General features: G+C 39.2%; 1 protein-coding gene across 1 annotated transcript in view; it reads right to left on the bottom strand.

Annotated features, from left to right (window-relative positions):
* LOC132357330 (calmodulin-binding transcription activator 1-like) overlaps positions 1 to 12818 on the bottom strand; it is a 91704-nt gene that overhangs the window by 55375 nt on the left and 23511 nt on the right. Inside the window, exons 2-3 of the mRNA XM_059910743.1 lie at positions 8999 to 9068; positions 3907 to 4025 (exon numbers count right to left, since the gene is read on the bottom strand). Coding sequence (XP_059766726.1) covers positions 3907 to 4025; positions 8999 to 9068 — 189 coding nt within the window. The remainder of the gene's footprint in view (positions 1 to 3906; positions 4026 to 8998; positions 9069 to 12818) is intronic.

Genomic DNA, 12818 nt, shown 5'->3' with positions numbered 1-12818 from the left:
TCTTGGAAAAGTCTTATTTGAAATCATTCTTTGGGACAGAAACGTAGAAAGTATGGACTCCAAAATCAGGCTATAGGCTTGGACTTCCAAGGCCACCACTTTCAGCTACTTTAACATCTCTATGGCTCAAGTTTCCTCATCTATATTGTAAGAATAATCACAAAACCTACCTCATAGTATTAGTTCAAGGAGTAAATGTGATTATTCACAGAAAGAACTCAACAGTGCCTAGCATACAGTAGATGGTCAATAAATGTTAGCTGCCATAATGACCATCATCACCATCTCCATATTGTTTTCAGAACCTGGGAAAAGAGTGTTTATGGCTGAGAAAGCATAATCTAAAATTGATTTGTTTTTAGATACAACAGTTATTTTGCAATTGCAAATAACATTCAAGAAGGGCAGGAGATCTTACTTATTCCAGTGAGTTAGAAAAGGTTAAAAGTGCTTAAGTAGGCCCTAAAATCTGTCTTGTCTTCTAAGAGTCTTCCTTTTCAGTGACTTTCAGCTTTACCAAATTTGCATGTGAACCCACAATACTAATCTTATATTAACTCTTTTTAATCTGAAATTAAACTCCAGAATGGATCTGCCAGGTACGCTAATGTGGTTAAGGGTTACGCGTCTTTAATTCAAAGCCTAGACGACACACAGTAGAATGAATGTTCCCAAGAATTAATCAGCAACGTAGAAGAAATGAAGCTCAGGCAGAGACAGGCCCTGTCAAGTGTGCTACCTTGACCGAATTATTTCACCACTTTCTACCCACACTCCCTCATCTGTAAAAGGAAACATTACAATATCATTAGAAGGCTCAGAACTAACGATACACAGCACCCAGTCACCAGCAGGGAGCGGGCGCTGATACACGGCGACACGTGAAAGGGCACCATCTCGCCCTCCCTCTCTCAACAGATGCGCACGCACAGTACACACGGTGGGTTTTCTCAAGTAACCGCAGATGTTACAACACAGGTCTGAGGAAGGGACTCTCTCAAAAGTACAGAGGAGTCAAATTATACCCAGGAACTCAACTGTATACACCCAGCAGAGAGAGAGAGAGAACACGGGCGACAGAGAAAGATGACAGTTGACATCTCATACAGGCAACCCCGGCCGCCAGTCTACTTGGCGAACAGATGCTGTGCAGAGAGTGAGATGGAAAACACCCACGTCGGCTGTGCTCGCAACTGCGCTTGTGCCACACGCCCCTCCCAGTGCGAGTGCCTGGTCCCAGGAAGTGGGATCAACAGGAATGTAGTTTTTGTACAACACAGCTCCTAAATACCAGCCGACTCCTTCACGGGGTCCTCCACCAGCACACGGCAAGCTACCCCAACCCCAGGGGAAGGGCGGGCCCTTCGCAAAGCGGGGTGGCTACACCCTACTCCCTGAGCGATTGAAGAGGTTCCACGGGCAATGCTCCGCCTCACACGGGGCCACAAAGCCCCACTGCGACACACCTCCTTCAGGTCTCAGTGGCGACATTAAGGATGGCAGGCTGAAAGACATGGGAAAATGCCAAACCCAGCCAGGTCAGAGAAGCAAGTACTTTCACGGGAGTACTAATTGTTTTGTTTCTATTATCCGAGCCAGTAAAAAAAAAAAAAAAAAATGACATGTCACCATCACCACGTAACACCTTACAGAATTAACAACTCCTGCTGTCACGCCAAGATTCCCGTTTTTTTCCTAAAGCCAAAAATCAACAAGAAAAAAAAAGCCAAAGTCCTCCACACAGAAATATGGGCCAACCTTTGAATTCAGTTCTGTCGTAGGAGTTTTTGTTGGTTTTCGGCAGGCAGACCACCGAAAGCACAACCGATGGCAAGGGAAGAGGACGTGTGCCTTGGCCCCTGCCAGCTGAGCCCCCCTGCCACGCCCCCGCCCTCCACAGGAGCACACACTCTTCTACCCACATTTCAGCAGCAGTGACAGCTCGTGCAAACACCCCACATTTCTCAGACCCCGGTCTCACACTGCACCGGTCGGAAGGGGATGCAGTCTCCCCTCTTAGGACTTGAACTTAAGCCACACAGGGACCTAAACCAGTGGTCTCCGAGGGGCTAGGTGTACTGGGTCCTAGAAGAAAATGCAGAGTGACTTCTTATCTGCCTCTTAATTTTGTCCTCTATAAAAATTCCTTATTGGGTGTTTCATAATGTATCTAAAATATTAGTAAGGTGGAACATGTAAATAATTTAGAGGTAAACAAATCTGTGAAAGTTGAAGGGCTGTGCTCAAAAGTTCCAAAAAAGTTTTGAAACCACTCATCTAAATAATCTACCAACTAAATTCCTGACAGTTACCCCCAGCTTCGTAAGACTCTTAAGACCACTAACTTTAATTCACTAAGCAATTGCTGGTTTCAAATATAATTTCAAGTCATAATTAAAATAAATTGCCAATTACATAAAAAGATAACACTGAAAAAATTATATGTTTTGTTACATTTATAAAAAAACTGGAACTAATGTATAATAACATAGTATCAAATCCTGTTTCAGGGATTACTAAGAAACTTACTGAGTTCTTTAATATTTCATGATCTAGTTTTGACTTACTGAATGGCCCCCAAATTGTACTATTTTGTTGACAGAGTAATGATCTATGATTAGGACTAATTTTCAGCACCTTTACTTTGCTTTCATGTCTAAAATGTTTGAAACAGTTAATAGATGACTGATTAAAACAACAGGCCTCCCAACTAGCTGTTTGTCAAAACAAAAGTATTCTGTCTGAGGGGGGAAATATAATTTATTCAAATAATCAAAATATACATACCTTAAAAGAAGTTTAAAATCAGTTGAAACAAGGTAACAAAACTATGAGGTTCTAGTGAGTATTTAACTCTGTAAACTAGGATAAGTGAAGAGACTTTCACATAACCTCTTATAACTCAAAACAAAAGCATTGTAAGTCAAGAATTAGAGAAAACAATTTTTTAAAAATAAGGGTAAATAGGCAGCGCTATTTTCTTCTTGTATCTTAACAAAACTGAGTGCCCAGTACAGGGCAGGGTGTTATATTTATAACTTAACTTGGAAGTATTGATAAATGTTGAACCAGCAACACGAATTGCTTGAGACCAACTTTGTAAAACCAATAACCCCAGCCATTTGAATTAAAGGAATAGAATTCCCAGCATGATGGACACAGACCCAATTCTCATCATCACACTAAATGGGTATTACCCTAAATTGAAATAGTCAGATTTCAAAATAAAAAAGATGACAAAGCAATCCACCCCTAATATTAAGACTTCCAGATTAAGATTTACCAAAAAAGGAAACATCATCCAACAAAATAAACTCCGATTCACTCTACTTCATCAATCTTCCTTCTAACTGAATGTCAGATCAACAACCTACTATACAGCCTTCATTCTTAATACAAATTCCTATCGTTAAGGTAAACCAGTTAATTCTCCATGCAAACTTTCTTCATCAGAGAGGACAAGAGCTATTTTGCTAATAAGAACCCTGCCCTTCCAGATTCTACAGAAACTTCACATTGTCAAGACATGGCACATTCTGTGGAACACTGGAGCTGTACCCTTATCAATTCATGACAACATAAGAACTAAGGTTTAACTGAGATGCGAACAGAGTCAACCACCAAATGCAACACACCAAAATGCAAGAAAACACAAAGACAGAAACTCATGCTACCTTAGTAAGTCAGCGTGCACATTTGATATTTTTCAACACAAGCCAAGCAGATCAGAGATAGGTCAAAAAACATGTTGGTTTCTGTCAAATCCAAATTAAGTATTCTTCTCATTTACAATTTCCTAGTTCAATATTTTGAATTTAAAGCTAATATAAAGTAGTACTATGCAAAATGACCTAGCGAGTTTGCCCTTCAAAAAAGTTGTACCCCTAAAAATAGAAATTTATCTACCTCATTAGTGTTCCAACGGTGCCTCTCTTTGGGTAAACTTGAACATTTCGGCAGACATTCAAGCAGCTTTTTCGGTAAAAAGATTTTTACATGACTACTATTGCTGTTCCCATGATCATCTATAAAGAAGAAAACAATAAATTCAGAGAAGATCATAGAGAAAATCTCCTGTTAAGTACACTGGCAAGGTCAGAAACAGCAGCTGAGTTTTAGTCACTGGGAGACCAAGAGGATTATTCCTCTTAGTTAACAAAACTCATTTACACACTTATCAGATAGATGGCAGCAGGAATCTGGTCAAGAGGCTCTAAAATAAGATTGAGCTTTTTGCTCCATGGCGAGCAAATGAACAGGGAATACCCCAGCAGCTGCCCATAAACAGAATGTTGCTTTTAAAGGTTCTTTCACCAGGTTTCCATGAAGTACATCAAAACTACAAAATGATTTAAACTCACAACACCTAGAAATCTTCTATTAACAGCTGAAAACGTTTTTAAGGTTTTTAGAAAAGAGGAATTATAATAAAATATGACTGCTTACTTTATTGATAAGCTAATACTACTTCATCCCCTAGAATACAAATGAGACTTATCCTTTCCAAAGAAAATTACAAATCTTATACATATAAGGAATTTAAACCTCCAGTTAGCTACCTAGGTAATACAGAGGCTGGCCTTTCTAGCCTAAATCTAAAAACATACACTTTTAATTAATCTGATTTACATATATATCTATACGATTAATGTATTTCATCAAAACGTAACTCTTCTAAATCAGTGAGGGAAAAGCTCCTTACTTTCAGACTAGATGGTATGTCTATCTGATAATCAGTCTCCCTGATACTTTCTAAAAGAGATCTTTTCCTTTTTTCCTTCACTTATTTATTTACATATCATTTCTTGTTTCATTCCTGTAACAAAGTCCCTTTGCCCGGCTCCTAATTTCTTGCCAGGTTTGACACATTTAGGTCAAAGTTTCAAATTACCCACTCCAATTTTTTTTTAATGCCAAATGGAAGGCCCAACATCCAAAGGGTACAATGCATAACTGGGTACTAAGGAGCAATACATTAAAATACTGAAGACTGAATTTGCTCCAGAAAGTCACAGGTGACATAACTTACTCTGATATCAGTAAGGTAAAAAAGGACTCCAAGTCAAGAGCCCAGGATTCTTGCCCAGTTCTGCTACTTTCTAATTGTGTGACCTTGGGTAAGTTACTTAATATTTTCAGCTTTCCCAAATCAAGGAGAATGAGATAATCTCTAATTCTCCTCCAGGCATAGATCCCTAGAGAATTTACTGTCACATTCAGTAATTTTAAATGCCTTACAATTAAACAACCTTATATATAGGCATACAGGTATTAGTTAAGAATGTTGAAAGTGAAATACAGTAGTATATTTTTCCAGTCATTTACTACAATTTTGTTTAGCACAGACTGTTTTTTGAACATGCGAAAAACATAAAAGAATAAAAAATACTTCTACAGTCATAATAAAATCTTCTCCAAACACTTTTCATCTGATGAACACATTTCTTCTCAAGGAAAAGATCTTAACAGGGAAATACTGGGTATAGAAATAACATCTAAAAAATTTACTACATCTTCCTATAGGGAAGAACTTGAGAGTTTTAGCATATTAAATCTTTTTTGGCCCATGAACTACACAACCAGTTGAATTATAATGCCTATCCTCTTTCTATAAGCAGTATAAAAACTTGAAAAACTTAAAAATTGACTGCTTTTAAGAATCCAAAATTTTAATTTAATAGCAAAATAAAATTAAACTTTTAAAAAACCTTGCTACGAAACCAAAAAAAAAAGGGTTTAACTAAAAGCAAGTTCATAGAAAGTTCTGTATTAATTACACACTAGAAAACCTTTGTAATTTTATGTGCTTATGCATGCTCCCTGCACTTCACCCTCCCAAGGGAGGTACCATGGGCCATAAAACTTTACAGTGCACAGTACCAAATCACATGAGCCTTTACCTCCCTTCTCTCTTTCCCTAAAATGGTTTTACTCTGCTCTTTAAAAATCTCCCCTGATGTGTATAATCTTCAAAGTAGAGGTGAAAAAATTCTAAAATCTATACTCAATTCCGATATTTACCAATTACAGGGTACCTTCTGCGAAGACAGTACTATGCTAGATGCTCAATCAATTGGCTTACTTTGAATAGTACATGACTAGTCATAGCTCCTAAAAAACTATTTACGTATAATTTTGACAATGAATGGAATATGAAACCCCAGCTTCTATTTCTATGTTTGTGGTCACAACCTGATGTTAATCATCTGTCCTTTTAGCCTCCTTGAAGAACCCAGCTGTCCTTCGGCATACGAAGCATATGAGTGAGTGTGTGGGGGTGTGTGTGGGGGTGGGGAGAGGGAGGAGAGAGAGAGAGAGAGAGAGAGAGAGAGAGAGAGAGAGAGAGAGAGAGAGAGAGAGAGAGGAAGAGAGGGAGCGAGCACTCTTCTCAACAGCACAACTAACTGCTAGAGAAAAGGCTTCTGTCTTCCACTCTGATACCAAATCAGGCAGCGGTGAATCGGCCCAAAGGCTTTTAAAGAGGAAAAGGAGAATAGCTGTGTGAGCACTGTCTCAATCAAGTTTCTAAATTTAGCACTTTATGGGGATGTGCAGCCATGGGTTCAAAAGGAATAGAAGTATGACAGGCCAATGGGTCCCCCTTAATCAGTTTTTAAACTGTGCTATTTCCAGAATTTTAGGTTCATGCTGTATATAAATTGGATGTTTTTAAGAAACATAACAATGGGTAAATTTTCCCACTGTGCATTATGAAGAGGGCAGTTTTAATACTGGGAAAAGAATATCAGGAATTGAAACAGCCAAACTGTTAAAACTCGTATTTTCAAATTTCAGTTTTTCTAGTTAAAATGGAATAAAGAGTAACTTTGCTTTCACATTAGAAAACAACTGCTCACATGGTTATACTGTATAAAATTACATTGTTTAATTAAATGTTTTTTAATGTTTTTGGAGTAACTATGATTGATATCATAATTAGATAACACATGTACCAGTTTTTAAATCCTTGTCTCAGTACAAGGATTCCAACAGTATCTTGAGTTAATGTTAAAAGTAAGTTATACAGTGGTTTCAACTGCATCTCAGTATTTAAATCCAGAGAGTTAAACTCTGACACTGCCAAATGGAAGTGTCAACCAAATACAGTAAAACACTTCACTATCATTATCTAGCAAAATATGCGTGTCTGATACATGACTTCACAAAATAATTTTCTAACCTACTTCACAATAAAAATAACTTATGAAGCTCTTGAAATTGACAGATGATTTGTTTGGCTGACAGCTATTAATTCCAGAGAATGAACCACCTTTTCCAGTCAACCTTCAAATATTTTCCAAATAATAACTTTAGAGGCATAGTATAACTCAACTAAAACTTTCTAAAATGTACGAGAATGCTCATTCACTTAGTTAATTAGGCAAAAAGCAGAATTCTTATTTTCATGTTTTATTTCTAAATCTGAGATTTCACATTACCAAATCCTTCATTTAAATCCAAAGAAATGTATTTGACCTTTTCCTTGGAACACACTGTTGACTTCTACAAGGTAAATCATAACTGTATTAAGTCTAACCGGGAAATGATGTATCCATTTTATTTTGATTCATAATTAATAAAAATTCAATAATTTTGGTTTTGTGAATAATTACAAACACTGTTATTCAATCAAGTTGATTATGATTAACCTCTCAACCTCTAGAACAAACTGTTCAAAGTAAGTTGGTCTAACAGTGTACCAAATTGCTAAATCTTACTGGGAATATATTTGATCAACAACTTGGAGTGGTAAAATTAAAAGGAAGCGCTACAATTTTCTGTTTAGCTCTAATTATTATGTGCTTAGAGTTAATTAGTAGGATAGGAACTGATTGAGGAAAACATAAGCGCATATTGTTAAATTCAAGTCAGCACAGTGCTCACAGCAGCAAATACTGCCATTACTAATCTAAGACCTTCAAATCGCTATCCACCCAAAATAAATATTAATTAAGCACCAACTATGTGCCAAGGCTTGGTATGATTTCTTCCTATTCTTCTCGAAAGAAATTCTCCAAAATGAATTAAACTCAGTTGTAATTATCCAAAAGATTTTTTAAAGGTTAAAAAAAATAATAAGTTTTTTTAATGGAAAAGTATAACTAGTTTTGCTATTTCACAACCCCTTTCCTCTTCTTAGAGTGCGTGTGATCATCAAATCTTACCCTTTCTATTTTTAGGTGGCCAGATACCCTCTCCCTGTCAATCATATTACCAAACCTCTGACCCAGGTCTAGGTCAACTCAAACTCAGGTTTAATAAACTTCTCACTATTTACCTGAATTTTATATTTTCAATCTAAAAACATGTAGGTGGGGGCAGATAAAGTGGCGAGGCCCAGAAGCCTTGCGATCAATTGCCGTCAATTTGGGTTTGGGGCATCCTCTCCTGCTTCGTCCCATTCAACTTCAGTCTGAGCTACATGTGATCAAGTACATTTATTTCCTACTATTTATGAGGGAGCAGACATTTGTGGGACTCTGTATCAGGCATCCAGAAAGGATTTTACATTGTACTCTTTCATTTAATCCTCACAATAACCCGTCTGGGCATAATCACCCCTATTTTACAGATGAAGAACCTGAGGTTCAGATTAATTTGCCCAAGATCTACAGCTAGTAAGTGGCTCAAGTGGGATTCAGACATTACCTCTGGCTTTTCCCGCAATACCACAAGGCTCCTACTCTTAAGTCACCCAGAATTTGACACTAGAATTACAGAATCGTTGTATTAGTATATCTAACATTTGCAGAGTGCTCTGAGTTTTCCATATGATTAAACCCTTTGCCTTTTTAATCCTCACAGAAACTTTATGAGGGGAGTATTATTTTGCTACCCCCAGATGGATTAAGTAACTCATCTAAGATCACACAGCAAGTTAAAGGCAGAACCCAGGTCTTCTCACTCCTCATCACAGGCTTTCCTGCACTACAAGGATGGAATTACTCTCACTGCCAAGCCCACCCCTTCCTGTAAGTCAAAAGCTTTCGAATCCTACCTTCTATAGGTGGCACGGTGTTGAGAACACAGTAGGTGCTAGTTCCGCAGAATACACTTTGGGAAACGCTCTAAGGAAACAGAAAATAAAATGTAAAACTAATCTTTGAAAAAGATAAATACTGGCTCTTCTGTGATATTCCTGCCAAAGATGCAAAACCTGAATCTAATCATGAGGAAACATCGGACAAATCCAAATTGAGGAACATTCCACAAAATGGCCTATAGTCTTCACAAACGTCAAGGTCATGAAAGTCAGAAAGGACTGAGAACTGTTCTGGATCAAAGGAGGCTGAGGAGACAATCAAGTGCCACCCAGGGTCCCCGCGGGGCCTTTCTCTACAAGGTCAGCACTGGGTCAACTGGCACCACCGGAAGAGCTCGGAGGATTCGACGGTAGAGAAGTCTGGGTGTTCATTTCCTGACTTTGATTCCTGCATTGTGGTGATGGAGGAGAATGTTGTTTGTAGGAAACACATAATAAAGTTCTGACAGTCAAGGGCGATGAAACATACCGGCAACTCACTCTCTCACATAGTTCACGGGGAAAGAAGTCCTCTGCACTACACCTGCGATGTTTCTGTAGGCTAAGAGTGTTTCAAAATGTAAAGCACACGTGTGTGAAAAAAAGATCTATGCTGCTGAACCTCTATTACCTGTGCAGTTTTTTTTAACAGGGAGCATATGTGCTGTACGTACAGTACATTGTTCCTAAGAAGAACCAATGCCATTTCATTCTGCAGCTCAGTCAACATTCAACGACATCATTACCACTTCCCAACAGCAAGGCCCACACCTGACTCATTCAAACGGATCTATGAGTGCCAACTAACAGCACGGTGGGTGGAGTGAGTCAGGGAGACGTTGGAAGACCAGGTCTCTGCTCTCAGGCTGCTTCATGTAGATAAAATTAAAGCTTTCATATAAAAACCTACACCATGTTGTACAGCAGAAACTAACACAACATTGTAAAGCAGTTATACTCCAATAAAGACATTAAAATTAAAAAAAAAAACTACACCACGGTAACTTTTAAAAACGGGGGGAAAATTTCTCTGAGTCTTGCCAGCCAATTAATCTGGGTCACTTTTTGTTCAGTTGCAATATTAAATAAAATTTTAGATTATTCCTCCAGCACTATAAACCACAGATTTATATACCTAGAAAACCAAAGACAGTTCAACAATCACCCTCAACATTTTATGTTTAAAATATAAAAAACTCAGTTCTCTCACTTACTAGCTGTCCTTGGGAAAGTAATTTAACCTCTCTGTATTACCTCATCCAAAAAAGTACAGAGAATTGGATGGGATAATGCACACACAAGGGCTTTAGATTCAAGAGTACCACTCAACATAAAATGCCATTGTTACTATGGTTAACGAGGATAATCTTTAACAACGTTAACATTTTCTGAGAATAAACTGATGACTGCCTGGACTTTTTGTGCCACAAAGAGTGTTGAAATCTGACTAAGCTGACTCCCCTGAGGTTCTGACTATCCTCTCCCTTAGTGCCACGGGAAGTGAGTGCTTCACCACAGAACAAGTCTTTCTCCACAATGTGATTCCTAGCTACCAGGATAACCATCAGCTCCTAATCATTTATTTCTTGTTTCTGGAAAATTCTTGTTCCAGTACTTTTACTGTCCTTCTTCTGCTTGATTTAATCAATAGTGGTAACCACTGATTAGCAATCTGGGCCTGAGGATTCTCCCCGTGAACTATGGACTGACCTCAGCTTTCATGTTCCTTTGGAAAATTCAACATTAGTCTCTCCCCCTGACCGAATGTGGGATTCTAGACTTCAGGCAACATCTTTGAGAGTCGCCAGCAACAGCCTTCTCAGCACAGTAATGCAACATCCCATCTTAATGTGGTTTCCAAATTGAAAAGTGAAATTTTACGGTGTTTTACGGTTAAAAGGAATGTTTTACGTTCAAGACTTAACATTTTCTGGCTTCCTATTACCAAAAAACAAGATAGCTTAGGTTTACCACTGATCAAGACATCTCGCAATGGTCTTCTCAAAAGTTTTAAAAACCACTAATGTACAGTGGAACACATTAGTGAATGACTTCATAAAAAGAACTTTTACACCTGACTTCAAAGTTTGATGACAGGTAATTTAGTGGTAAAACATATCATATAACAAATCGAAAGAATTAAACGCTAAAAACAACATATGTAACAGAGATATCACGAACAACCAACCATGATTTCTCAATAGCACTAGCATAATAAGTGAAGTCTTAATAGTTCATTTAAGCAGGAAAGAAACTCACTCACATAACTTGAGAGTGAAATCAAATGACATCCCACCCTAAAAAACACAATGTTCTCAAAGCAAATAAGGCAAAACAAGCAAACTCACATAAGCAATGGCTACCTTGTATGAAGTACCCAGGGGCCAGCCTCTGAGCTAGGTCCTTTCACAGGGCCCCTGAGACCTGTCTCTGAAAGCCAGACTGGCCCTGGAGTGCAGAGAGGTGCACCGGTCTGAGGATCTGGAGCCACGGGGTCCTGAGCCAGGCCCACCACTGCCTGCTGACAAGGCCGGGGCAGACAGCTGAGCTCTCTGTGCACAGACAAGGGCGGAGTGGGAAAAGTACAAGCTCTAATGCCAGCTCTGGATTCCAGTCTTCATGCTGCCCTCCCTGGCTGGCTCTCAAGTCTGACTCCGACCTCTCTTCCCTCGGGAGCCTCTCGCTGACTGAGGCGAGCAGCCCAACTGGTGCTGTCTGAATAGCCTGTATTTCCCTCCTGCCGGAAGCCTCCATCTTTATCATAACTCCTTCCATGTGTTCTACACACATGAAAGGAGCACCTCACGTGTGCCAGACACCGTCCTAGGAGCTGGGACCCAGCAGTGAACAAGACCAACAAAGGTCCCACACTCATGGGGTACATGCCAGTGGGGGAGGCAGGTGGTAAGTGGGATAAACGCTGTGAAGGAAATAAAACGGAGTGACGCTCTATGATGAAAAATCAGGTAGGGAGAGCTCTGTTTCTGAAAGCACATCCATGTGTGGAGCAAAGGGACTACCTGATTAGAGCATCAGGAAACCCGGATTCTCTCGTTAACTAGGTTGAGCGGCTCTCAGCGTGGCTGCCCTTCAGTCATCTAGGGAGATTTTTAAAATTCTGATGCCCGGGCTGCAATCCTGACCACTTCAGCCAGAATGTATGGAGGTGGAACCCAGGCATCGGTATTTTTTAAAGGTTCCCAAGTGATCCCAAGGTGTATCCAAGGATGGGAGCCACTGAAACAAACAGCTGTATGACTCTGCTAACTCTCTGACTTTGCCAGTTTTCTCAAGAATAAAATCACAGGTTGACCTTGAGCAGCGCATCCCCAACTTTAATGCACATGTGGGTCATCTGAGGCTCTTGCAGGTTCTGACTCACAGGTCTGAGTGGTGCCTGAGCCTGTGCCTCTGAGACACCCCCATGATTCATGGCCCCACCTAGACTATCAGAAACTAGATGATCTAAAAGATCCAGTCCCAACACTCCTGACTGCACAATTCCATGGATTCCTAATAGACTGAGAAAGTACTTTTGTCTGTTAACACAAACTATAATACAAAACTATACCAGAATATCCAAGCAAGAAAAGCAAGAGAAACTACAAGGATGGTTACTCAATTAAGTACAGTGTCCAGGGTCTGCTAGAAGTGCCCAAGAGAGGACACAGAAGCTCTTTAAAGTATTCCCTGCCTTCAAAAGGTGTATCTAATTGGAGACAATACTAAAAAAAAAAGAAAAAAAATGTAATGAAGAAATAATACATGATTTAGTAAAGCCTGAAGTGAGGAGATG

The sequence above is a fragment of the Balaenoptera ricei genome, chromosome 1 (genome assembly GCF_028023285.1).
Source record: "Balaenoptera ricei isolate mBalRic1 chromosome 1, mBalRic1.hap2, whole genome shotgun sequence".
NCBI lineage: Eukaryota > Metazoa > Chordata > Mammalia > Artiodactyla > Balaenopteridae > Balaenoptera > Balaenoptera ricei.
This window is presented reverse-complemented; position numbering and strand designations above follow the sequence as displayed.